At 45.0% G+C, this 27,960-nt stretch overlaps 2 protein-coding genes across 5 annotated transcripts; one reads left to right on the forward strand and one right to left on the reverse strand.

Annotated features, from left to right (window-relative positions):
* The first annotated feature begins 106 nt into the window (after nucleotides 1–106).
* tfb1m (transcription factor B1, mitochondrial) lies at nucleotides 107–27,932 on the forward strand. Of its 4 annotated transcripts, none has more exons than XM_066675503.1 (8): nucleotides 107–127; nucleotides 1,206–1,342; nucleotides 1,447–1,598; nucleotides 2,693–2,801; nucleotides 2,993–3,144; nucleotides 4,897–5,016; nucleotides 26,471–26,598; nucleotides 27,015–27,932. In XM_066675503.1, the coding sequence occupies exons 2-8, from the start codon at nucleotides 1,210–1,212 to the stop codon at nucleotides 27,274–27,276; spliced, it is 1,056 nt and encodes a 351-aa protein (XP_066531600.1). In that variant the 5' UTR covers nucleotides 107–127; nucleotides 1,206–1,209; the 3' UTR covers nucleotides 27,277–27,932. The 4 variants fall into 4 exon arrangements, with proteins under 4 accessions (XP_066531600.1, XP_066531591.1, XP_066531585.1 ...); XM_066675494.1 differs by having other exon boundaries at nucleotides 118–136; XM_066675488.1 differs by lacking the exon at nucleotides 107–127 and adding an exon at nucleotides 133–156.
* LOC136700233 (claudin-20) lies at nucleotides 15,473–26,078 on the reverse strand. The gene is made up of 2 exons (XM_066675519.1): nucleotides 25,430–26,078; nucleotides 15,473–19,904 (listed from the first exon to the last, which is right to left on the reverse strand). The coding sequence occupies exon 2, from the start codon at nucleotides 19,781–19,783 to the stop codon at nucleotides 19,049–19,051; it is 735 nt and encodes a 244-aa protein (XP_066531616.1). The 5' UTR covers nucleotides 19,784–19,904; nucleotides 25,430–26,078; the 3' UTR covers nucleotides 15,473–19,048.
* Nucleotides 27,933–27,960: the final 28 nt, after the last annotated feature.

The following is a 27,960-nucleotide window of genomic DNA, read 5'->3' on the forward strand; positions in this document are numbered from 1 at the left end:
GGCAACATTAAGCCCCGCCCTTAACGACTTTCATTGGCTATTTGGACAATTCGTGCGATTTCATTGGACGAAATGTTGCCCTCCTTTCATAAAAGCTTCACAACGGGAAGAGCAGCGTACGGCGCTGGTGAGAAACGTGTTTGAGCGGTGTGAACCGTGTAATATTGTTTTTATTAACTATATCTGTATTTATTGATGTTTAGACGTTGAAGTAAAGATACAAACTCACTACAAAGGTCTACATTGGTCGTAGCGCTCTGTTTAACAGTTAATTTAGCTGGTAGCTTAGCCTCTTGTTTAATATTTAGAGTGTAACCCAAAAACTATTCTCACATTTACACACTGCATTGTTTTAATTTGTGCAAGGAGTGATTGTCTGGTCTTTCATGGAGTAAACACTGCAGAGGCTCTCAGTAAAACAGGACAGTTGTCTCGCTGCTTGAAGTAACAGTCTATTTTGGTGGTATTTTAGAAATTGTAGTTTGTTGTTCTGGCCACTAGATGCCGCCAATGACCACATTTTATTTTCTGTAATCCAAAGGGTTAATGAGTTAAATATAGGTTTATATAACTTAATGGACAGGAATGGGTTAAGTCAGAAGTTTGTCTGCACAATATTAGAATATACTGACAAAAAAAGTGTGGGTGGATTTGTTTTTCATATGAAACAAGCCCATTAAATATTTACAGGCACCTGTTGGAGAGAGAGAGAAAAAAACAACTGGAATATTTTTAAATTCAAGTCACCTTTGTAAGTGATTAAATAACAAATTGGAATGGAAAAGTAGAACGATCATGTGTTCAGTTCAGAAACCTTACAGGAAAAGTGTGGTTTCTTTGGAAACTACTAAACAGCAAACTACAATAGAAATCCTATGACCTCTGCACTCTTGTCACTTTTATATCTGACAACATTGGTGACATGTGCTCCCAGTGGGAAAGAGGCTCTAGCTGCTCTTCTCATTTATACACAAATATATGTGCAGTTTGAGTGTCAGGGCAGAGAGACAGAGAAAGCTAAGGATTTACTGAAGCTTCTATAGTAATAAGCATACAGGGTGAGAGTGGATCGTTTCGATATTGAGCACCAGTTCATATCTTGAAATCAGCTGAGCTTTATGTAATTATATAACACAATATTGTAGACTGCCCCTAACAGTACGTGTATTTATTTAAAGCAAATGTCTCGTACTCTCTTGCTCTAGGGCGATGGCAGCATCTGGGAAAATGACTTCCTTTCGTCTGCCTCCTCTCCCCACCATCAGAGAAATCATAAAGCTGTACAACCTCCGAGCACAGAGGCAGCTCTCTCAGAACTTCCTCCTGGACCTGAGGCTCACAGGTGAGAGGAGGCTCTGAATTAGACTTGGGCAGTTAATCAGAAAGTAATCAAAATTGACGTTCAGCAAATTAACAAGTGTGTGATGCGCTGTTGTGTATTTACAGATAAAATAATCCATCAGGCAGGGAACCTGAAGAACGCATGTGTGTGTGAGGTGGGGCCTGGGCCGGGAGGACTCAGCAGATCCATCCTCAACGCTGGAGCAGCGGATCTCCTGGTTGTGGAGAAGGACAAACGCTTTATACCTGGACTAGAGGTTGTTAATATAGTTCCAAATCATTTTTCACCAGATATTCTTTAATTCTTTTGTTTTAACTGCGTTTTACTTTGTATTTCTGTGTCATTTGCTCTTTGTTTTGGTTATTTCGCTCTAGCTTTGTGAAACAAATAAATACAGTGGAGGTTGAGTTCCTAACTTGTGTTTATTGAGAGTCAGAAAACATGTTATTTCTTACTAATTGAAGGAATAAGGTTTAAAAGACCGTTGGTTTCCCCCCCCCCCCCCAACGGTGTTCGGAAACTCTAATAGGCGTCTTGCCTGTGACGTAGATGGTGGACAACATCTCTAGAAGCTGCACTTAATTTAATGCAAAATGAGGAAAAGGTGTGTTGTTTTTGGCTGCAATCATTCAATGTACAGTGGGACATCTGTGCACAAATGACCCAAAGATCCCAAAATATCCAGAAAATGGACTAAATTTGTCAACTTTAAACGGACACTTTGGAAAGGACCATCCGCTCACTCCGTTATCTGTAGCTCATTTCACTGGCGCTTTTCCAACAATATGGACATGTAAGGACACCAACGAAAGGTGTTCAAGAGCCTCTGTAACATGGAGGTAAACAGGGTAAGGACACTCACTTCGCCTGTTTTAGTTGGTGTTAGTTAGCGTTAGCTTGACTCGCTAAACTCGGTGTCTCAGATTATACTCGGCTACGTAGCTGCATTACGGAGGTTTATAGTGTCGGATGAATTTGAGTTCGACTTCGATCACATTTACAAGAATAACGGTACCTCTACATTTGAGTTTAGCTTATTGCTAGGCTAATGTCATGAATAATGTTGGTTATTTAGCTAGATACTGTCATAACAGTCAGTCATAACGGTGTTTTACCGCGGCGTTGTTCAGCTGTTGTCCACCAGTGACGTCACGGTCGCGTTCAAGAATTTCCGTAGCGAGCTCGGGTTTTTCCGTCAATTTAATAAAATTGTCAGTTTTAAAGTAAATTAAGCTGCTATTTTCATTTTAATTCATACTTATATCTGTCAGTAACTACAGTAATGTATTCATGGAGGTCCATTAGGTGGTGCGTAGCCTTTAACAGAGCTTGTGTTGTGCTGTTGAACAGCTCTTATCAGAAGCTGCCCCGGGAAAGGTGAGGATAGTTCATGGAGATATTCTCACATACAGGATGGATCAAAGCTTTCCAACCCACATAGCCAAGAAATGGGAGGATGGTAAGAGGTTTAATTTCCAGTAAATATTATTTATTTTATTATTTATAAGCCTCATACCTTTTCACATTGTTTTAATTTGAACAAATAATTTGTGGAACGTGTTTCCTTTAATGTTTTTGAGTGTATAAATGAAACATATGTAAAATGGAAGTTCTATAGCGTAATATGTGATGTGTGTTGCTTGTCATTAGAGCCTCCTGATCTGCACATCATTGGGAACCTTCCCTTCAGTGTCTCTACTCCACTAATCGTTCAGTGGCTGGAGCAAATGGCGAACAGGAGTGGACCGTTTGTTTTTGGACGCACAAGACTCACGCTCACTTTCCAGAAGGAAGTAGCGGAAGTGAGTGAGGGCTCTGGGAACTTCTCCTTAAGGGGGCTACACCTACACTCACTGAGTATATTGCTGTGAGCTACTGTACACTGATAAAAACGTTTGCACATATTTTTGAGAGACAAATACATGGTTCAAACCTCGTATGGTGATTGTAGTGTAGTATAAAACATGTACGTCACATTATAGCACAGTGATTTAGTCTCTGTATTGTGCTATGGCTAAATTATGGTAAAGCCGTATCCTATTTGTTATAAAACACATTTCCCTGTTCATAAATTGTGCGTGAGGCATGGTTCTACAAATTAGGTCTGTGACATTAACAGGCTTGATGTTCAGCTGTGAGTCACCCATTAACATATTAAGTCATCAGTCAGTTTTCCCAGGAGTGAACACTGCTGATGAAAAGACCTTGAGAACTCACATAAACTGATCTTCACCCGTTCACTCGTCGTACAAGAAGAGCCGACTTTGCCTCGGGAACCACGTCGTCCAGCTCAGAGAGAACAGAACCCACACAGCAGTGAATATTTGGCCCAAATGTGGCACATCTGCATTTCTCTTATGGCCAGATATCGGGTGTGTTGTGAACCACATCTGGGCCATGTCTGGCCCACACAACACATGCCGTAACCAAAGCCCAGCTCACCATTCAACACTTTTCAGGGCTGTAACTGAGGTGAAAGTGCAAAAAGTGGCAAAGAATAGGCCCAAACGTGTCTGCCATCTGGGGGATATCCATCATGGTATTGAAGATTAGAGACCAACCAGGTTTTTCAGAGTGAACACACTATTAAAATGTGTGAAACAAGACCAGGCAAAGCTACTTTTGCTGGAATGTCATCAGCTGCAAAGCATTTGTCACAGCGGAATCACCAGTAATTTCAGTCATTCATCTGGGTCCATAATAAACATCCTTCTCATTATGGAGGCCCTGCAGGTGGTGTCACTGCCACAGCTCCAGGGTCTGGGTTTCCTGGGTTCAATCCTCAGTTTGGGTCTCTGTCTGTGAGGAGGCATACGTCCAAAATGCAAGTTGGTAGGTGGATTGACTGACTGTGTGAAATTGCCCACAGGACTGAGTGTGTGAGTGATTGAGGGAGTGTGGGATGACTGGAACATGCTGTACATTGGTGGTGGTTGAGAGGAATCCCTAACGTCCCAAAGAAAAGTCCTTGGGAATGATTTAGAATCATGGGTAATTTGAAAAATGGCATAAAATCTGATATCTCATGTTTCCAGCAACATTTCATGTGACCCCGCCCAATAAAGGACACAGGGATTCCCCTCAGGGCTTGAAAATTTAGACCACAGATTTCAGTAACAGTGCTATACAAACAGGGTTTATTAACTCGTGGTTTCTATGATGTAAGAGCGTTGAAGCCGCAGAGTGTAGGGCAGAGCCAATAAAAATAGAAATGAAAATAAACCCCTGAAAGCGCTTTGTTAGAAGCGGTGTAGTGTTTATGTGCAGAACGCAGTGCTTTTGCGTGCTACGTAATGCAGTATGTTGGAAGTATTTGCAAAAGAGTTTAGAAGCTCAGCTATTTTAGTTATTTTAGTAACATTTATTTGATTGGTTCCATTGGTTCATTGGGTGGAATACAATTGCTGTCTCCCTTTTTTATCCTTCCAGTTGTTAGTGATATCCATGATGTACTCAGAAAAGCACATCCCACAGTAGTGATCACATTAATGATAACTCCCCTGTGTGTTTCGTTTATACAGAAGCAGTGATGCTTTGATTTTTCTCATTTCCAGAGATTAACAGCCAGCACCGGGAGCAGACAGCGAAGCCGGCTCTCCATCATGGCTCAGTATCTGTGCACCGTTAAAAACTGCTTCACCATCCCTGGCCGGGCCTTTGTACCCAAACCAGATGTGAGTGTTTTGTCTTCTTTTGTCTTGGATCTCTCGCCACCTTTTACCCCTCTCGTTTCACACGTGTCGGTGGTGGGTGGCGTCTCATTAGGGCCGTGTCGAAGAGGGTCTTGGATGTGGCGTCAGAAATAGTGACACACATTGTATGTAATGATGCCTGCTGGGCATTTGGCATGCAGCGCTCTCATGCAGCTTGGTAATAAGAGCAGCGTCTGCATTGCTGCATTCACAATCCCAGTCTTGTTCGTTTGATTTATGGCTGTTGCGTAAGCAGAGCGGTTTGATGGGGAACACAAGGGGATTGCGGGTGATAGAGGAGTCCCCTGAAAGAGAAACCCCTCGCTCAAACAGTCCCCTCATCTGTAAATATTTAATCCGAGCAGAGTGCGTTCGGAATAGAGAGATGAAGAGAGATGAAATTGGAACGGGTTGTTCGTTCTTTTAGAAGAAGTGGCACCGATGATTATTTCATCACAGCGTGGGAACCAGTGTTGGCCAATGTGGTTTTGCTTCGGGCCTCACACGTGAGCATTTGCGCAGATCTGTTGGGTTCTAATCTTAATTACAGTGCACGGTTCTGTGTACTACTTTGGCCCAGTTTATTGTGCTTAAATCTTTTGTATAATTATGAATATCTGGACTGAAAAAACTCACGAACTAAATAATCACCTTCTTGGCTGTAGTCGTTAATTGAAACATGTTCACATTTCTTCATCAGAGGTACAGTATCCAGTGAAGACAAATGTATGCAGTGATGAGGCTCATGCATTTTAAGTAACACGACGTCCATGTCTTGTTCAGTGCAGAGGATTAAAGGACGTTTTGTCAGTGACTTATCACTTTGTAGTAGACACCAAAATCGAACAGATTTTTTTCAGTACGTACTATTTGCCTTGGCCACTAAGGACAATGAATTCTTCTCACTTTAAAGCATGTGTTTAAGGACGATAATTCAATATCAATTCATATCATAATATAAAATGTTTCAATAACAAACACATTTTCAATATTGCAATATACTGGATTTACGCATCTGTCGCTGACTGACGGTCATTAGGGGGCGCTGCCATCAGTTCATTGCACTCAATTTTAAAGTTAGTTTAAAAATATTAATATTGACAAACCTTAGAGGTTGTTGTTTAATGGTGATGTCATGTTGTTTTCAGTTCCTGGCAGTTTTACTGTGGCTATTTTATTGTTCATATCGATATCAGAAATAGGGGTGGCACGGTGGCGTAGCAGGTAGTGTCGCAGTCACAGCTCCAGGGACCTGGAGGTTGTGGGTTTGAGTCCCACTTGGGGTGAATGTCTGTGAGGAGTGTGGTGTGTACTCTCTGTGTCTGCGTGGGTTTCCTCCGGGTGACTGTCTGTGAGGAGTGTGGTGTGTTCTCTCTGTGTCTGCGCGGGTTTCCTCCGGGTGAATGTCTGTGAGGAGTGTGGTGTGTTCTCTCTGTGTCTGCGTGGGTTTCCTCTGGGTGACTGTCTGTGAGGAGTGTGGTGTGTTCTCTCTGTGTCTGCGTGGGTTTCCTCTGGGTGACTGTCTGTGAGGAGTTTGGTGTGTTCTCTCTGTGTCTGCATGGGTTTCCTCCGGGTGACTGTCTGTGAGGAGTGTGGTGTGTTCTCTCTGTGTCTGCGTGGGTTTCCTCCGGGTGCTCCAGTTTCCTCCCACGGTCCAAAAACACACGTTGGTAGGTGGATTGGCGACTCAAAAGTGTCCATGGGTGTGTGTGTGTGTGTGTGTGTGTGTGTGTGTGTGTGTTGCCCTGTGAAGGACTGGCGTCCCCTCCAGGGTGTATTCCCACCTTGCGCCCAATGATTCCAGGTAGGCTCTGGACCCACCGTGACCCTGAACTGGATAAGGGTTACAGACAATGAATGAATGATATCGGAAAAATTTATTTCATTGACTTCAATGAAGAAATACATTGATGTCAATTTCGTCCAGTTTTATTTATCATACATGTGTATAAATGAGTTGGTCTGGGGTTTATTATTAGAGTAAAAAAACAAAAGCAAATGTCCATCTAGGCCACACTCTCTCTTGCTTTTTGAATGCCCAAAATGTCAGATATTTTGGCCGTGAGCGACAGGGAAAAGGACATTTTTAACCCTAATCTCTTTATAGTTGTACATTGAGCATGGTCAGTCTGCCAAATGCAAACCAGGTCAGCGGTGTTAAAACTTCACTCAGATCCAAATGGTCTCATGGATAAAAATATACACCTGTTTCACTGTGAGCCCTGAGCCCTTTTTGGTGAGTGTGTGACCAGTATCGAAGCACAGAATGGTCTCTAATATTGATTTTGCTTTTGGAGACGATACCATAGAACATTTAAAACCACAGCAAGCTGCTGCTCCCTCATGTAGAAGCCCATTGCACTTCCCTATAAATAGCCTGGGTCATTATGGGGTGTTTAATTGTTTTGTTGTGCTCTGCAATTTACAAAGGTGAATCATTTCTATATCATTGTCCTCCCCTCGGAAAATTACAGCATGCATAATTTGTGCTATTGTTCCACAGTGTTACTTTAGCCACAAACTGCTGAAGCGCTAGGGCTCTGTAGCTGTGAAAGAACATGTTTCGGAGCAAATCTGCAGCTGGCCTTAGTTGTCTCACCCAGTGTTTATACAGACTCCTGTCATGCTTTCATCACACTAAATGGATCAAGGCTGTGGTACTGCTTTTAGACAATAACTCTTAGAATGATCCTGCTTTGCTTCGTGTATTACGGAGCGTACTTGGCTGAACTAGTCCAGAATGCTCCAAACGCTTAATTCCTCATTGAATCCTCTTTTACAGGGTCAATTGTAATTAGTGGTAATATCTGAAAGCAGAGCACAGCAGATCTATTTATAATCAGGGGCATTAACTGATATTGACATGCTGCAAGGAGTGTTTTTAATGTGGCTTGGTTTATGTCTGGCAGTCTTGTTTCACCCCTGCGAGGCACCTTGTTCTGTCACATTGAGTGACTGTAGTCGTCCTTGAAGGCTCGTGTCCATGGTGATTGGCCGAGCCCTGCGCCTCAGGCCGCGCATCTCTCGGTCTCTTCTGTCATGGATCACACTCCAAGCCCCCACCTGGCCGCCCAGTCACATGGCTTTAACCCCAGATGTGCTTACACAATGAGCGTTAATGACTCCAAACCCATCTTTGAGTAATACACACTCTTTCTCTGTAATCCTGCAGCGATTCAAATGAGCTCAACTCGACTCCAGCGCTGTATCTAATTAAACATTTCCCCCTTTGTGTTCCGTATTAAGATCATTTATTTTGAGCACATTCATCACTTACGTTTTCAAAACATTCGTACTCCGGCAGCACAATAGCTCTTGGTGGAGATCATTAAGATGCAGCATTAGAGGAAGTTGTCCCCTCGTTGCTGCGTTAACAACTTCTCGTCTTCTGGGAAAGCTTAAACCCAGATGATGGAAAATAGCTGTGAGTATTTGATTGTATTCATTAGGGAGACAGGTTGGTCGTGTTTAAATATGTAAAAGGAAACTGATAGAGTATTAACATAGATGGGGATGTGCATTGATATCGGATTTATATTAATATTAGCATGGGTTTTGCATTGGACACTATTTCACACACTCAGTGCTTGGGCTTTATTACCCCTCACATGTTTATGCTCTAGAGCATCCCCTCTATAGGAGATTATACGAGCTGTGTCTGTGCAATTCAACCCTTACATTTACTCATTACAAGGGGTGTCTAGATACTTTTGGACATAGAAAAGAAAATCAGTGGCATCACCCTTTCCTGATATGCTCTGTGACATGTGAGTAAGTCTTTGTGGACAGGCCTGTAGGGCATTCAGCAGCTTCAGCATCAAAGCAGAGTTTCAGAGCAGTGATGTCCATACGCTTCCTGACCTGCCTCTGACCAGTGTATAAAGCCAGACATGAAACGGTGGCACAGGGAGAAGTGCAGCTGCAGTGTTTTCCTCCATACACACACACACACACACACACATACACACACACAAGAGAGTGGAAAGTGGCCAGAGATGGATTAATGACAGAGATCGATCAGAAAGCAGAGCGAGGAGTACCTCAAACAGATGGTTGTCTGGGTGTCCTGAATAATGCCTTCATCAGCTCCACCTCCAGCATCTGAGGGGCGGAGCATACAGATGTTTGTCATGTCCACGGCCACAAAAGACATGACTAGATCTGATTTGGTGCTTTAGAAAGAGCTTTTTTAAAAACACACAATTTCCTCAGATAACACACTCATAAAGAGCCCAGTGACTTATCATTCATGACTTGTATATTTGTTTTATCCATCCATCCATCCATTATCTGTAACCCTTATCCAATTCAGGGTTGCGGTGTGTCCAGAGCCTACCTGGAATCACTGGGCGCAAGGCGGGAATACACCCTGGAGGGGGCACCAGTCCTTCACAGGGCAACACACTCACACAGTCACTCACACACTCACACCTACAGACACTTTTGAGTCGCCAATCCACCTACCAACGTGTGTTTTTGGACTGTGGGAGGAAACCGGAGCACCCGGAGGAAACCCACACGGACACAGGGAGAACACACCACACTCCTCACAGACAGTCACCCGGAGGAAACCCACGCAGACACAGGGAGAACACACCACACTCCTCACAGACAGTCAAACAAGTCCAAAAAAAACAAGAAAATACTAGCATTTTGACTTGCGGTTAATCACAGAATGTCGATGTGATTAATGCAATTAATTGTTTAAATCAGTTGACACCACTTTATTTAAAGCACTTTCACTTTAGATGACTTTCCAAATATGAATAAACACTTTATTTCCTCACAGAATGAAAAGCAAAGAAACAAACACATATTTTAAATAAATGATTGAATTAATTATTCCACCTGACCAAATGAATTATACACAGTCTGTCCCAAAAGTTTGCAGACATCCTGTTCATCCAGATTTCCTTCTGAAACACTGTCTACTCTTCTGTGGAGAGGAGGAACTGATATGTGAGCCCCCACACAGGCCCTTGCATAATGTCCTCATAATATAAAGGTCAGTGTTCCATTTAAAATTCTTATGGCTGTGCTTTTTTCCTTTGTCCCATGACACTCAGTCAAACCCAGTATGTATTTTTTTTAAAGCATGGATATTTAATGCATTTCCAGTGTGTGTTAGTTTCAGAGTTCCTTCACAAAAGGGTTATAGAATGTAGAATAATACCATAACATAATCAGGCCAGTGGCATGGTCTAGAGACGCGTTTATGATAAATGGGGTCAGATCTGGTATCAGAAGGGTTCCATTCAAATAAATGGGGTCAAATGAGGTATCAGGAGTATATGAAAGTTCTTGCAGTGTCTCTGAAAGCCTATGGCACCATTCTCTCAATATATCATAGTCCCAAGGTTAAATCTAAAAATACCTCTTTTAGAGTGTTGGATGTTGGCCGCAGCTCATAATTAGTTCAGGAGAGTATGGGGCTGGAGAGGAGCTGGCTTTTGTTTGGTTTTTACGAAGTCTGTTTGAACAGCCGGGAGATATTCAGAAAGTGGAAAAAGAAGGTTGCCGAAGTTTATTATTTGGTTATTTATTTATTGTTTAATAGGGCGGAGCAGGTTAGTGACACAGCTCCAGGGACCTGGAGGTTGTGGGTTTGATTCCCACTCTGGGGAGACTGTGAGGAGTGTGGTGTGTTCTCCCTGTGTCTGCGTGGGTTTCCTCCGGGTGACTGTCTGTGAGGAGTGTGGTGTGTTCTCCCTGTGTCTGCGTGGGTTTCCTCCGGGTGACTGTCGGTGAGGGGTGTGGTGTGTTCTCCCTGTGTCCGCGTGGGTTTCCTCCGGGTGACTGTCTGTGAGGAGTGTGGTGTGTTCTCTCTGTGTCCGCGTGGGTTTCCTCCTGGTGACTGTCTGTGAGGAGTGTGGTGTGTTCTCTCTGTGTCCGCGTGGGTTTCCTCCGGGTGACTGTCTGTGAGGAGTGTGGTGTGTTCTCTCTGTGTCCGCGTGGGTTTCCTCCCACAGTCCAAAAACACACGTTGGTAGGTGGATTGGCGACTCAAAAGTGTCTGTAGGTGTGAGTGTGTGTGTGTTGCCCTGTGAAGGACTGGCGCCCCCTCCAGAGTGTATTCCCGCCTTGCGCCCAATGATTCCAGGTAGGCTCTGGACCCACCGCGACCCTGAACTGGATAAGGGTTACAGATAATGAATGAATTTATTGTTTAATAGCAGTATTCCAGAGGCACAGTAGTAGTCGCCTGTCAAGGTCAGAATGGACCCGCAGTTTGAAAAGCAATTATCAGACAGGGAGTAATCATGGCTTCCTGCAGTTCAATTAGCACTAAGAACAAAACACGAGCATTCAGTAATTTATCTCTTAAGTCTTAATGAATTATGATTTGCTGATGACCAATGTATGATGGATGCAGGGACATTTTCCTGTGGAATCGACTGGGGCACGTCAGCGTGGGTAGAAGTGAGATTCATATGGAAACGGAGCAATAAATCTCACTTCCACATGCCTCTGTGAGTACTTGATTGGAATATTACTGGCTTGTATTTGCATAACCATAAACATGGCCCTTTCTCTTTCACACTACTGCAGGCCAGTTTGTAGAATTCATAGCAGTGAACGTATCGTGGCATAAAACCAAGCTTGTTCATTACAAGAGTTTAATGAATAGTGTGCATTCAATTGTGGCGTATTATCAATATTTACTTAGAAAAACACACCCAGGAAAATGATAAAAAAATAAAATTCTCTCACACACACACTCTCTCTTGTATATGTGAATTGTGGGGACATTATATTGCATTAGACTGGTAACCTTTCCGAACTTTTCCGTAGGTACTACCAGCTTAACCCTAAACCTGAAACTAACTCGGACGTAAACCATTAAACATGATTTCACTTTTAAAATGTAACAGTCGACAGTGTGGGGACCAACTGGTACACCCTGCTATGTGTAAACAGATTTTGGTCCTCACATTGTGATGTATTCCTGGTACACACACACACACTTTGAAATGCATCTCTCATATGCAAAGCAGATGGTTCAGTCTGTGCATTGTTGTTTTATTCTGCAACACCTCCCACCCTGTGTTCTTGTTATGGATGTTTTCACGTTGGGAAAAGAAAAGAAAATTTGGCCAAACCTTCTGAACACTTGTTTTGCTCGTAATTGGTCCAGAGAGCTTTTATTTCCTGTGCACAAGCGAGCCTAACCCTTCCATAAATTGTTATTTCAGGAGGTGAACGATGCTCAGCCGTACAAGCCGACTATAAATATCTCTGACATCCTTCTATTTACTGCAGCCTTAATTTGAGTTAAGAGGGCGTAAAGCAAAATTTCAAAGCATTAAGCCTGTGCTTTCTCTGGAACATTACAAGCTGTGAACCGTCAGATCAGATAGTATTATTTTCTCGTGGGCTCTTTTGTCTCTGTAACCCATCCTGCCTGTCTCAGCAGTTTACAGCCCACCAGGCAAGGGCACTATCATCATTCCTGGGAGCTACGCTCTGGGGTTAGTGCTGCAGAGACATGGAAGTAAGTCTTGATCAGGGCAAGGTCATTGACTGCGTCTGTGTGCATGCGTGTGCGTATCTGTGCATTAAACAACCACATTATATCCTCCAGTCTGGTCCTGAACAAGATAATGGTCTGATCGAGAAAAAATGGCTTCCTTTAACCTTAGTGAACAATAGCTCTGCTTTAACTGATTGTCCTCTGCCATGTATTATAGCCCGCCGTTATCGCTGATGGAGATTTTAGGGTGGGAGTGGAAGTAACTTATTCAGTTCTTCATGTTTACCTGTGGAGTAATGCACATATATCAGTGTTATTTTTTGTGGCAAATACAGTGGGCGGTCTACATTTTACACTTAAGTGCTTTTCACCGTTAACTTGACCATGCCTAGATTCATCTTTTTTAGTTTAGTGCTTGGCTAATACTACAAGCAAACACTTCTGTTTCATTCATTATCTGTAAGCGCTTATCCAATTCAGGGTCGCGGTGGGTCCAGAGCCTACCTGGAATCATTGGGCGCAAGGCCCTGGAGGGGGTGTCAGTCCTTCACAGGGCAACACACACACTCACATTCACTCACACACTCACACCTACGGACACTTTGGAGTCGCCAATCCACCTACCAATGTGTGTTTTTGGACTGTGGGAGGAAACCAGAGCACCCGGAGGAAACCCACACAGACACAGGGAGAACACACCACACTCCTCACAGACAGTCACCCGGAGGAAACCCACGCAGACACAGAGAGAACACACCACACTCCTCACAGACAGTCACCCGGAGGAAACCCACGCAGACACAGAGAGAACACACCACACTCCTCACAGACAGTCACCCAGAGAGGGAATCGAACCCACAACCTCCAGGCCCCTGGAGCTGTGTGACTGCGGCACTAACCTGCTGCACCACCGTGCCGCCTCTTTGATCAAGTTGAGAGAACTTTTCAAGAACATACGGAAACGATCTGGGTGCCGATTAACTTCTGGTGTTTGTTAGCAAAGTAAACCCAGTCTTGAGTGCTTAAAAAAAGCTGAATTTAGAAAACAGACATATCCTTGATAATCCAGTGCATCTGTGATTAGTGGAGAATACGTACGATTTCTCCCAAGAGTACATTTCAGTTCCCTCCTGTCCAAATGTTGCCTGTGACCGCTGATAACATTTGGTGCAACAGAGATTCCATTTGTCGTCTAAAAAAAGGTATTGAAACAGCACCCGTAATTAGCGAACATGCTAAATGGCCCCAAGAGTGAGAGTCTCCAATCTGCAGTTTGTCAACGCTGAAACATAGAACCCTTTGAAGCAAATGTAGGTTAAATACACAGAAAAACTCTTCTTATTAATGTTCCTCTCCCTTGGGAGTTTTTTTTTATCTGTTTCATAACCAGGACAGTCTTCCTTGAATTATCACGGCCCGATGGATGCTTGTTCCGAAGGGGCAGCACAGTGTCGATACTGACGTAATTGACCATGATGAGCACAGACAAACATTAGTGTGAAGAGCTAGAAGCACTAACACACCACAGGTGTCTTTACATATGGTCTTTATATAAAGGCGCTGTTTTTAAAAGTAGTTTGCCAAGTATAACCGGAAAGGCCTGCAGGCACATTAGGCAGAGACCGTTGATAAGAGATGGCAGCACGGCGAGAGGGACACATTTAGGATGCCAGGTCTGTATGACACAGCACACAGTGAGCCAATTTCAACACCCTCTACACTCTGGATTGCATTCAGATTGGCTGCACTTTGCCGCAACCTGGATGACTAACCTGCTGCTGCTCTGCAGCCCACAAACCTGAATTTGTTGTCTGTTTATTAATGTACATTAAGATGGCACCACAAAAAAAAACCTAATTAATTGTCAGTTTTCAGCTAATGTTTAAATAATTCATCAGAGACTGATCCAGGACCAGTATTGTCTCCTGCAGTCATAATCAGTGATTTTGTAAAATAAATATATATTTTTTTTATCTGTAAGCGCTTATCCAGTTCAGGGTCGCGGTGGGTCCGGAGCCTACCTGGAATTATTGGGTGCAATACACCCTGGAGGGGGGGCCAGTCCCTCACAGGGCAACACACACTCACACATTCACACCTACGGACACTTTTTTGAGTTGCCAATCCACCTACTAACGTGTGTTTTTGGACCGTGGGAGGAAACCGGAGCACCCGGAGGAAACCCACGCAGACACAGGGAGAACACACCAACTCCTCACAGACAGTCACCCAGAGGAAACCCACGCAGACACAGAGAGAACACACTACACTCCTCACAGACAGTCACCCGAAGGAAACCCAGGCAGACACAGGGAGAACACACCACACTCCTCACAGACAGTCACCCGAAGGAAACCCAGGCAGACACAGGGAGAACACACCACACTCCTCACAGACAGTCACCCGGAGGAAACCCACGCAGACACAGAGAGAACACACCACACTCCTCACAGACAGTCACCCGGAGGAAACCCACGCAGACACAGAGAGAACACACCACACTTCTCACAGACAGTCACCCGGAGGAAACCCACGCAGACACAGAGAGAACACACCACACTCCTCACAGACAGTCACCCGGAGGAAACCCACGCAGACACAGAGAGAACACACCACACACCTCACAGACAGTCACCCGGAGCGGGAATCGAACCCACAACCTCCAGGTCCCTTGGAGCTGTGTGACTGCGACACTAACCTGTGCCACCCCAAAAAAATATATATAACTAAATAAAATAAAATGAGCTATGAATTGTAATAGGCACAATACAGATTTTCAATAGCATCAACCTACAAAAATAAAAGTAAACACCAACAGCGTTAACACGGTTATGGCAGTGTATCACCAAGGAAACGTCATGCTCAACTTTATAAAATGAAATTCTCATAAAAACATGTTGCTTTCACAAAATAGTTTTATTAATAAAAATATAACTACTTGCACAAGCAGACTGAAACAACAGTAGAGAAACATTGGAACTGTAAATGTCTGCAAAATCAAGAAGTGCTGAAGCATCCACGCAGAAATTAGCTGTAATGTTCCAAATGACAACCATTAAATTTGTCACCAAACGGAACCATTGGCCACTTTGTTTTGCTTAGGCCACTTTAAGCTCATGTTTAAATGTGCTAATGAACAAGCTACACTGTAATATATATATATACTTTACGTTTAGCCTGGTACACGTTACCAGACTTACTTAGGGCATTCTTTCAACAGTAATTATTTACATTTTATCTGCCTTTCTTTGTATCGGTTTCTTTCCAGAGTTTCATCAAAAAAATTGCAGTAAAATGGGGTTACACAAGTAAAGGTGTAAAATGTGTTGTCTTCTTATAAAGAAGATTCACTATAAACATGCCTGGGTGTTGGAACTGAGATTCAAACTGCATATTCTCTTAAACAATACATAAAAATAGATCAAATCAAACAAACGGCCAAACTGGCTGTACACTGCTTTGTGGAATGAAAGAAATAAAGAATCCCAAAGCATGATAAACATCTCTTAAAATATCCTGACTCTCTAAAGCCTCTCCTGATAAACCAGAATAGTCTCGGTTATGAAACGACCGCTGCAGAATAGAAAGAAAAATCTGAAACTGGTCATGTTTGTGTTATGTAAACTTTCCATCTTTTTGTTTTTCTTTTTTTAAACCTGACAAGACAAAGGAAGATCCTTTAAATAATAAACAAACTTTGTCACGTTAGTCATTTGGCAAGCAGAACATAGTACGTATAGATACATTTGCAAAAATAGACATGGATTTGGCACATTCTCAAATGAAACATGGCAGTGGCTCAGGACGGAATGAGGAGGGTATTTATTGCCTTGAGTAATGGTGCATTGGTAGTCATGATGGTCCAGGTGATGGCACTGTAGACTGAAGGGTGGCTAATCCTCCCCAGAAGGCAGTGCGGTGCTTGCCGTGCCCACTCAGCATGCCCACGACTGCCTGCAGGGGGCGAGCTGGGCCTAGCCATCTGCTCGCCCGTGGGAAATCTGTTTGAGAGGAAGAATGCACTGTGCCATCCATCACTGCCAAAGAGTGCTTTGCCAGAGCAGAGCAACATGGGAGATGCATTCCTCCCCTCAGCAAAGCGGAGAAGCATGACTACAGCAGCATCAAAACATAGTAACACACACACACTCAAAGTATGCATACAGTACTGCACAAAGGTCAGAAACAACCCTTCAAATAATTCGTATTTCCAGGAATGAGCCATGTTTGTTTTACTGTTTAAGAGAAAGTTAAGCAGACGTCTCTTCAACTGAATACTGTGTCCTTTTATTGGTCCTTTAGGCAGTTATTGGGCACACACTTTGCCGTCACTACATGCTTTTAGTTTTCAAAGACGCCTAAAGGTGTATTTTAGTTGTTTTGCTTCCTCTACTTCTCACAGTTCAGGTCTGGGCCCTGGGGAGGCCAGTCAGTGGTTGTAAAAACACAAGCAACATCTTTGTTTGATTTGCGAATGTGGTTCTTTGTCTTCTGTCACTAGCAGGCTAGCTGCTACACGTTCTTTCAGATCCACAGGACTGAGTTGTAATCTCCCAGAGGAAGTATGCACAACAAACTCCTATGATTCTTTTCACATCTCAGTGAATCTCTCAGTGACAAAATGTTGTTTACTTGATTAGCATTAGCATAGCATTTTGCGGTTGATTGGAACCCCATTTTTCTCTTTATTTTTTTAATAAACATTTCGTAATACTCTCCCTTTCCTTATGGCTTCCTTGGAAATGTTTGAAAAACGAATAACTTGTACTTAATGGATGTTTTTTTTTGCACAGTACTGTAATGCAAAAGAAGGCTAGGCAGTTGTGAATGTGTGTTTGTAGTGTGTGTATACGTTAGCAAACCTGCACACAACATGCTACTGTTCTCTCTCACTGCAAGAGGCAGCATCCATATGCACTCAGCCAGAGAAGATGAGTATGGCGCCCAGAAATCAGCCAAACAAGCTGCAAGTGGAAATCCGACAGCGAATGTACAGCCGACGTGTCTGGAGATTAAAATAGCAGAAATCTTCTGTGGAAAAAATGCTGTTTGGGTTAAAAACACGGGACATCAGCAGATAGCAGCCTCACTGCTATGAAAACAGACCTTGCGTTCAAACTTTGACATCAGCCAAATGTTCTCGCTTGTTTTCGGAGAGAGCTCCAACATTTCTTACATTCTTAGAAGGAGCAATGACTGGCAGACGGCTGATAAAGTGAAAAGGCAGAAAAGGGTCGGTCCTCGAGCCTGAGATACGGTGTTATAGGGTTTTTTATTTCCCCCCCTCCCTAGGCATTGAACCACATTTCGGTTTGAGTGACTTACAACGGCCTGCGGGGCTGTGAGACAGCAGGCTCCCGTTGCTTTCCTTTGGCTCGCTGAATGACACAGCCCCCCAGACAGTATAGACACATATTTGGGTGCAGGATCCTGTTTCCATGGCAGTGAGTAAGGACGCGAGTAAAAAAGCACACATACAGCGCTCTCTCTCTCTCTCTCTGCGTGTGTATTTGTGCGCGGGTGTACACTTTGTGTGGGTGATCGAGCAGCATGCACTCAGCCAGCTTGAGCTTGTGTGGGACTAAACGAGAAAGCGTTTGGAACAGACGCACGTCAGATTGTCCGCTCATCACGCACAGGCATCACGTCCTACCCTCGATGTGCCAACCAGAGTGTGAGTTTCTCAAACCTGACCCAGCAACCCCCATTCACTCTCTCGTCACGTTTCTCCCCAAAAACAATTCCAGCGGTTTAATGTTCTATAGCTTTTTGTTTGTTTGTTTTCTCTCTTTTTTTTATTTATTAATTTTTTTTATAGGCACAGGCAATGTGGCTACGACTCGGTCTCTACCAGGCATTCTGCTGCGTTATGCACAGGCTCCAGACAGCATGCTTAGGCAGAATATCAATCATTCTATCAGCTACCAAAATAAGACAAGACATTTCATTAGTTGGACTGTTACTCAAAGTGGACAGGTCCAGAAAGACCACAAAGAAAAGGCTTGCAAACGGGCTTTCCCATACTATTGCCTCAAAGAGACATATTGCCGACTTACTTTAAACAGAGGTTACCAAAAGATTGTTAGCAGCTAAATGATTGCTTTTCATTTCTAATCTTTGGGGAAGGGGTTGAGGGGGAAGAGAGAAAGATTTCCTCATAGCTAATCCACTCCTCAAGGGACTCCTAATACGATTTGCTTGGATGCTGGATATCTGCATTTATTTATCGTCTGCACTCTCTCTCTCTCTCTCTTTCTGTCTCTGTCATTGCTTTCAGCTGCTACTGCAGCGCAGCGCTCTCTCCACAGCAGCGCACCTCAGTATTCACCATCCATCTGTTTCAAGATGTTGCTTAGGGAATACCTCCATCGCTTGTGCTTGCCGATCAGGAAAAAAAGGGGGAGAAGGGGGAGGGGGAGGTTGGGGGGGAAGTGCATCAAAGTCGCCGTCCTCCTCCCCCTTTCGTCTGGTAATCGCCAGAGCCAGGGGTTTGTGCGGCAGTGGCTCGCACGTGTCTGACGGATGCTGTAGGTTTTTCCCCTCTTACACGTAATCCTGCAGGCTGTAGCCCGTCTTGTTGTCCAGAGGTGACAGGGAGCAGTACTGGTGCTGGAGTTGGTCTTGCTGCTGTTGTTGCTGGAGCAGTTGCTGTTGCTGTTGCTGCAGCAAGAGTTTGTCCGGAGGCAGCAGGATCAGGTCCTGAGGGCCCTGCCGCTTCCCCGAGCATGACAGGCAGAAGATGGAGCCGCCGACGAAGAGGAAGCCGGCCGAGATGAAAGCCACGTAGACGGCACCACCTGGCTCGAACTTGTTGCTCTCGGGCACGTTGGCGTCCAGAAAGCTGACGATGACCTCGTTGGTGTACCAAGAAGCGGGCACCAGGCACAGGAAGCCGGAGGCCAGGAAGCAAGTTCCGGCTGCGAGGGCTGCGTGGCGTTTAGCCCGCCGCCCGCCACCCCAGCGCGTGCACTTTAACCCCAAAGAGGCCAGACACAGTCCGAGAGCCGCCAACACGCAGGAGAGAACCATGGTGGTGCGAGCCGTCTGCAGATAAGCGGGTAGCGCCAGGACGGAGTACTTCAGCGTGCAGCTGAACATTCCCGTGCTGTACCAGGTGCAGTCCATCCACAGCCCCTGCATCTGCGAGATGGCGGTGATGATGTTGGAGCCCACATCCGCACTCACCTTCCAGTTGGGCAGCAGCGTGGCCACCGTGGCGCCCAGGATGCCCAGCAGCGCCAACACGAAGGCGAAGATCTGCGTGCCCGTGGACGCCATCCTGCCGCGTCCCTGCGCCCGGGCACCATTCACCCAGTCTGGCCCTTCCGTCAGTTTGTCTGTTCGTGCGTTCGCCTGCTGCGTCTCTCAGCAGCGCAGTCTCCTCAGCACCAGCGCCTGCCTGAAGAAAAACGAAAGACAGAACTGAGCGAGTCTCCACCTCCTCCTCCTCCTCCCCCCACTACCACCACCACCACCACCACCAGCAGCACATGCACTTTCCCCTCACGGGGAACAAAGGGAAGGGTGCAGGAGAGAGAGAGAGAGAGAGAGCACTGCTGAATACAGGAGAGGGAGCCGCAGATGCGTTTGCCTTCACCCCTCCTGCCTGTCTGTGTCTGCCTTGAGCCGGCGTCTTCTGGAACTGTTACTGGAGGAGAGATGAGTTTCTGGTATTTGTGATGATGCTTTACTCTGCGCATTTAAAGCTGCAGTGTCCCTTTACTGGAGCAAGACTGAGATAAGAGAGCTAAGCGGTCCCACACGATCAGGTAAATGAAAGTGTTTTCCTTTTCCTTCTTGAACTTGGAAACCAGGCTGTCGTTCCGTTTCACAGACAAATGCTGGTAATGTGCAGTTTTAGTTGAACGTTTTCCTGCTGTAGGGAGAGGGAGAGAATGCAGAAAAGCTCTTACCTCGGCTGGTGCAGGTCGTTCGCAGAGGCTCCCTGAACACAAATACCACAAAACACACGGACCAGAGTCAGAGAGGAGAGAAGGAGGAGGAGGAGGAGGAGGAGGAAGAAGTGGAGGGGGTTAGAGGGTTTAACCGTGCAGATCCATTCATATCATCCATTTCAGACAGAGCTCATGAGAGGACACCACACATGCTTTAGGAGAAGGGCTTGTTTTCAAAACAGCCAAGAGCTCGTGCACTGCTTTAGGGGCATTCTTTAGAAGCTTAATGTGGAAAAAGTCTTCATGTGGCTAAATGTCCTAAAGCCGCAGCCTCTTTTTATATTTAATATATATATATTCTCCTAATGGTATTTCATTTACTGCAAAAAATGATGAACCTCTAGTTCACAGTAAATCAGCTGTTGCTGGTTGGACATTTGGAGTTTGAGTGGACATTTGAGTGATGAAAAGTGGACAGAATAATGATAATATTGTGTAATACGTATCTCCATTTTTGCGGATTCTTTGTTTACTGCAGCACTCTTTCACATTGTGTGAAAATGTCATGAACCAATAAAACTGCTCAAAAAATAACCTGGAATCTTTTCCTTCTCCCGTAAAGTTACTGTTATGGAGATACGTGTTTTTTCTCAGGAACGTGACACATGTTTTCCACACCCACAGGTTCTTGCTGATGTCATAAGGCATTTTACAGGAAGGGTCACTACTAGGGTGACCAGATGTCCTCTTTTACCCGGACATGTCCTCTCTTTTAGACTTAAATAAATGTCCGGGTGGAATTTCCCAAACGTCCGCCATTTTGTTTTTCTAGAGCTTACATAGAACTTCGAGAAGTTTCGTTCACAAACTAGTCCCGCCCTCCCCTACTCCGATTGGTTCGCTTGAGTGAGAAGGGGGCGTGGTGAAGTAGCCTAAAATCTTCGGATTGCACGGTCTGACTGTAGAGCTACCGCTATTGGTCGATAACCTTCTCTGTAAACATTTAATTGGTGAGTCTGCACGTCAGTAGTCCTGGTTTACGTTGAGCAGCTATGCCGAAACGTAAATGTAAGTTCTCGGATGAATTAAAAAAGAAATTCTCATGTTTTGTGTAGTAAATAAAGGACCTAAAAGCACACACAGGTTCAGCTAAGCATACAACGGCAGCGAGGGGCGAGAGCTCATCACCCAACCCTCCTTCGAGACGTGTCGTCTTTTTCACCATCTCAGCTCTGGTCACCCTAGTCACGACAATTTGATTAAAGTTTAAGAAGCTGCAAGAATTTCGAATTTTAAATAATGAAAGGCCCAATAAAATATACCTAATATGAACCTACGAGATATATCACATGTTCCATACAGATATTACATTGATTTCAAATGTTTTTGAATGTCCTCGGATTTGTACATAGTGCAGAAAAAAAGTTAAAGCCCTACATTAATGTTATATTTATATTTTACGGTTTAGCAAATAAACAGAGCCTGTTTAACTTTTCTTTAAGTAAATTTCTTTTTTGTTAATAGCTTTGGAGCTATGAGACAAACTACATGAGCCGAACGGCTAGAACTGATCCAATCTGAAAGCAAGTGTGATTGGTTTAGTCACAGCACTGAATAGTCACTAATAACGTTGTTGTTATTAGCGCCACCATTTAAAGTTCCTTGTGACCCAGAGAAAGTTCCATGTACTTCCGTGTGTTTCCCCCTGAAATAACATACCCTTCATTTCTCATTCAGACAGATGTTTGAGGCGTGAAGATTTGTTCCCTTTCTGTAGTTTTCAAGGTGATCTTGACTCCCACACCTTCTACATCTCGCCCTAAAGCACTAACAGCCACACGCACTCTTCAGGAGGCTAAAGTCACAGCTGATGCCTCCTCCGACTCCCCCACCCTATTTTTCTTCTCCATTTTTCCATCCCATCCCATACCATATCCCATCCCCCTTTATTCTCCACTCTCCTCTGCAGAGGACGAAGAGGAGAGCGAGGGAGTGGTGCTACGGCCTTGATTCATGAATGACAATATGGGCAAAGGAGGAGACCATGCCTGTTTTTTGAAAACAAAACATCACAACAACAACAACACTTTCAGCCTTAGCTTTATCGCAAAAGCTGAACTCAAAGAAAGTGATGTGATTGCACAGACATGGGCCGTGTGTCCTGTAGGCCAGTTGATTATCTACACTGTCTTTCTCATTGACGTCCCCTTCGTTCAGAATCAATACCAGCACCACAGCGAACCAAACACTGAACCCTAGCAACAGCACACACCCGTACCTTTGGTGGTGCTGACCTTCAGTCTGCTGTTCTCAGACCCTGGTGGGTTGCAGGGATGAAAACGTCCTGCTTTTTCTTTCCCTGACATTTGTCGCCTCACCGAGGAGAGCCGAAGTGCTGATGGTGGAAAGGAAAATAAAGAAGCGAACTATGTGGAGGGGTGGGGACGCTGTTAACATGTGCCTGGGGAGTGCGGTTGTGGGAGGTGGTGATGTGTGAAGGCATGGAATGCTATTATAAGTATGGTGCCTTGATTTTATCACCTCTTGCTGCTCTCTCCGCTGAGGCTTGACTGGACAAGGAGATTGTCCTTCCTCTACGTGAGGGATTTTTATGTCCAATTTGCTTTGGCTTTATTCAGTGCATTTAATTGCTTTTTGTTGCATCAAAGCCTTTCATGTTTTACAGCTTTGTGTGAAGGTGTTGTCCAGTAACTTTAATGTAGGGCCTTGTTTTTAAGATGGTTTTGTGCTAACAATGGCATTCCTGGTCATTGTAAATTCTCCTTAGTTGCAGATTGTTTTCCCATTTGGCAAATCGTTCCCCTCCCCTCCCTGCCCTCCCAGCCCCGTCTTGTCACGTGTTCGTTTGAAGAGCTGGTGTCCCAGAGAGAGCCTCTCTTGGGAAGTACCTCTCCTGGGATGTTGAGAGATCAGGCAGCACTGTAGGCTCCCATTCGTGCCTTGGGCAGTTTGTGGAGCATGGGGAGGTTGCAGCATTAAACCTCTCTGCAGCAAACACAACCCAACACAGGCTGGTTCCTTATGTCCTCCTTTCACTAAAGGACGACCTCGCCACCACCAAAGTAATTGTGCTTGTCCCTTGAATGGCCCATCATGATTAATGCATCTCTCCTTCTTGCAGAACTGTTTTCCCCTCTCCTTTTGGTTTATGTATTCCCCCGCTGTATATTCCATTGTTTTCCTGCTCATTACGTAAGGGAAATGCTGGTTGTCATTAGCCCTGAGGGACTGCCACCTCAAATAGATCATTTTCCGTAAGTAATAACAAATAACTGAACGCACACCCCTTTCGGATGGAGCATCGACACTCAGGTGAGAAAGCGTTGAGGGGAGTTGGAGAATTATGAAGATAAAAATAGTCGTGTGCTTGCTAGTGTTTTGTGAAGAGTGTATTAATGACGGTTGACTCATTGGCAACAGAGAAAAGCTTGAAAGCTTGGCAACTTGGATTCAAATCTATAACCCAATAATTGGACATCTCTCTCTCTCAGTGAAGCCAGTGATACCGAACACCCAGTTAAAAGAAATGGATGCATGTAATAGAAGCATACAGCCTGTACAGAGGTTGAAACTCATATCCCTCCATTTCTGAGAACATTGTCAAGGGTGTTGCCTAAGAGTAGCGCCACATATTTGGAGAGTTATATGGAGGATGTGAAGGCTGCTGGTTGTTGTGGCTTAGTTTATGAATACAGAGCAGGACTACAGGAGTTCAGCCGTCTGCATAAATCAAGTCTTTGTAGGAGAAAATAAGGGATTAAATTAGCTGTATAGAAGAGGGGGTTTTATTAGTGTAAATGTAGAGTCTTATGTAATGAGCCAATTTGGAGGGCGGAATCCATGTGGAATTCATTAGGGGTTATGATTTGCTTGTTTTTCCTCTCTTTAAATGCAAAGGCAAGAAAATGAAACCCACTGTAGTTTTGCCTGATCCTGATCATGTTCCCAAAGATCTACCTCGTGGATAGAAGGAAGCAAGATGAATGAGTGCCATGGAAGCAGGGAGTAAAGGGCTAAAGCAGGTTAAAGAGTCACTCTCGGGCTGCTGCACGGGACAAATGACACGGTGGGTGCATCTTCAAGGCAGCGACGGTGTGGAGGGTGATTTAAGATGAAAGTTTCTCGCGTGTTAAGGTTATCAGAAGAGGATTAATGGCGAGAGCGGGATATATTACCACCAAGCAGCAAGTGAGGACATGTAGCTGCCGTTTTCATAAATCACGTTCCAAAGTGACTGGGACAGGCCGGGTGGCTGAAATGCTGCTGCCCGTATAGTCGCAATATCGACTTACCCCAGACGCCCTTCTAAATCACGAGTTGCGGAATATAAATGGTCTAATTACTTCTGGAGGGAGGAGAACTGAAGGCATTCTTTCTCTACTGCCACTTTTTCGGCAGATGGGCGACCTTCCTGGATTCGGCTGCGAGTTCGTACTCCCGCTGCAGGAAGGCGAGGCTTTTAAAAGTAGCATCCTTGCCTGAGTAAGTGACAGGTGGCCAAATTGATTTCTTTAACGTCTGAGCTCCTTCTGCACAATTGATGCAGATGAGTCAATGGCTTCTGATAGCTCCTGTCACACTTACCCTTTTCAGTCGGCTTGGGCGTAATGCGGCATTCTTTCCGGCCCCAAAACCAGAACACCAGGGTTCCAAAGCCTTGTATCTTGTCCTTAATTGATCTGTAAGAAGTGCATTGCTTACTCTACACCTCAGAGCTCGCCTCACTTACCCGAGGGGTGTCCTGCATCACTGCAGCGCCTGCAGCTCAGACAAAAAATGTTGAGCCGAGTGCAGCTTGGAGGAATCCTGAGCAAATCAATTACCTTGTTTTTCTTCTCTCTCCTTGGACTAATTAAGTTTCTTCCCTCCCTCCAAATCCCCATTATGCCACCTCCTGCCCCTCCAAAAAAAAGCAAGACTAAGAGGGAGGAGGGAACAGGCATTAAACACTTCCATGTTCAGCGGTACGTGACCAGTCAGCAGTTAAAAGCAGGCGGTGTATACCTACCGGTTTGTGATGTACTCGACGGCAGTTGTAAGGCTGTTACCATATCTGCATCCTCCAGACGGAGTGTTAAGCCTTGGTTCTGTTTAGTCCATTCAGTCCTCAGTCTTTCCACCAGTGAACACCAATAAAACCACACTGTACACAGCTGAGCACCCTCCGCGGGTCCCTCAGCTCAGTGTCGTCTGCGGGTGTCCCTCTATAACGCTCTGCTGCAGGTCAGGTCCTAGTGTGGGAGGCTCACAACGAGACCCCCTTTGAAGCCCCATGTAGGTGCAGCTCTCTCGCAGCCTCCCAATACACGTTTAGATCAAGAGGGAGAAAAAAAAACGCTTCAATTCAGGGCTCGGCAGCTGTCTGCTTCTCGGCGAGTGGCGTTGTGGCTCATTGTGCGCAATTCCTTTTTATTGCTTAGAATGAAAGGAAAGAGGCGTCCCTCAGCAGATGAGAGAAAGAGAGAGAGAATGATGAGCGAGTGAGGGAGGGAGATCTGAGAAGGAGCAGGGCTCTGCTGGCTCTGGCACGATTACTTCAACAGTTTGTCATATCAGCTTAGCGCTGACTGGAGGGATTGGCGAGACACTAGGGACGGAGAGAAACGGAGGGCAACTACCTTCACCTTTAAAACAGGTCCAACCCTGACGTCCCACTTTCCGGGTACTGGCTGCAAAAGGTTCACTCCGTTAAAAGCTGGAGGCTGGATACAGTTGGCTCGGTCCAGCTCAAGCGCTTGGCTGCAGAACATTCGGCAAGCAGCAGAGCAACAAGAGCCTTACTTAGTATTCATATCTGAAGAGGCTTGTTTTCATGGCCCTTCAAACAGGTGTTACTGTGGCAACTGGAGCTGCCTTGCCATTACATGCTGCGTCATCCCCCTCCTTTTCTACCACCCTTTCCTTCCATCCTTCATCTATCCATCCAGCTCTGGATGTATCTGTATGTGGGTGTGTGTGTGGGAATAGCTCTTGTTGGATGTGGTTGGAGGTCTTGCTTTACCGCCGTTATTTGCACTGATGTTTTTTTGTTATCTTTGTGTGAATGTAGGTGGATGTGGGGGTGGTACACTTCACTCCTCTGGCTCAGCCCCAGATCCAGCAGCCCTTTAAGCTCGTGGAGAAATTGGTCAAAAACGTCTTCCAGTTCCGGGGGAAGCATTGCCACAAAGGACTCGAGTAAGCGCTTTTTTCCTTTCCTTCAGCATCTGCATCTTTTCACATCCCTACTCTGCACATTCCTGTTCTGTTTATTTAGTAATATTTTGCACAGAGCTTGCGGAAAAACCCTGTCCCTGCTGCGTAGCTGCACTCCTCCCAAGTTACTCGGGGGTGTAGCAACGTTAGGGCCCATTTAACAAAGGAAGCTGTGCAAGGAGAGCAGCAATTATGAGTCATTGGGATGTAGTGGTACACGGAGTGAACTTATGTAAGTGCAGCAGCTGCAGTAACAGCATGCGTTGGCACTCTCTCTTTGTTTGGGCAGTGCTAAGTGAACATCTGCATGGAACGCGCCAAGTCATTTCCATACTAGCCTTTCTTCTTAATGCTAATTCTTGGAGTCAGCATGTGGTGCTTTCGTCTCTCTCCTGCAGGATGCTGTTCCCAGAGGTAGATCGACTCGACCTGACCGAGGAGCTTCTGCGCAGCGCCGATGTTGACCCTACCCTTCGGCCGGCGCAACTCTCCATCGGCCACTTCCGGGCTCTGGCGGAGGTCTACGGCAAGCTGTGCCGGGAAAACAGTGAACTGATTGGCTACGACTTCAGAGTCGAACTGAGACAAAAACATCAGAGCCAGAGACGCAGAAGCAAAGAACTTCACTCTCAGCACCCGCTGAAGAAAGAGAAATGTTAATGGCCAGTGTTCGCACAGGAGACAACGGACTGCTCTTAGTGGTGGCATTTTCACTCGGGCACAGGCATGAATTTTTTACACCTTTCCTTTCAGTCTCTCCTGGATGAGAGAGTGTGGCAAATGGCCAGATGAAGTGTAACTGTGGCAGAAACAAGGGAATGAGTTACACTGACCCTGGCTTGGTTAGAGGTCTTGTGTGTTGTATTCAGGTAACATCACTGACAACAGCTACTGACTGCATCAAATCTAGTTCAGGAACGGCACGTAGGAATGGAAAAAGAGGAAATTTAGAGAAGTGAAAGGACAATGATGTGATATGACACTTGAAATCCAACTTGCAACAGAGAGATACCAGATATCAGAAGCTCTTACGAGCAGAGAATCTGTGCACCGTTCTGACAGGAAAAAAAATAAAGCTCTGGTTCCACCAATTCAAGCCACTTTCCCTTTTATCCAGTGTTCACTGGGAATTTGAAGTACTGTCATACTCTGAACTTGTACCAATGTTTTAAACGTTTTACAGCAAAAGATTTTCCATTATATGTCATATTTTTACATCTACAGTGGAACCTCTACTAACGAACTTTCCAAGATACAAATCGGGCATTTGAATATTTCTTGCCTCCACCAACGAACCATGACTCTAGAAACGAACCCGAGCCTCCTCCGAGTCGGCGGCTGGAA

Source organism: Hoplias malabaricus, chromosome 1 (assembly GCF_029633855.1).
Source record: "Hoplias malabaricus isolate fHopMal1 chromosome 1, fHopMal1.hap1, whole genome shotgun sequence".
NCBI lineage: Eukaryota > Metazoa > Chordata > Actinopteri > Characiformes > Erythrinidae > Hoplias > Hoplias malabaricus.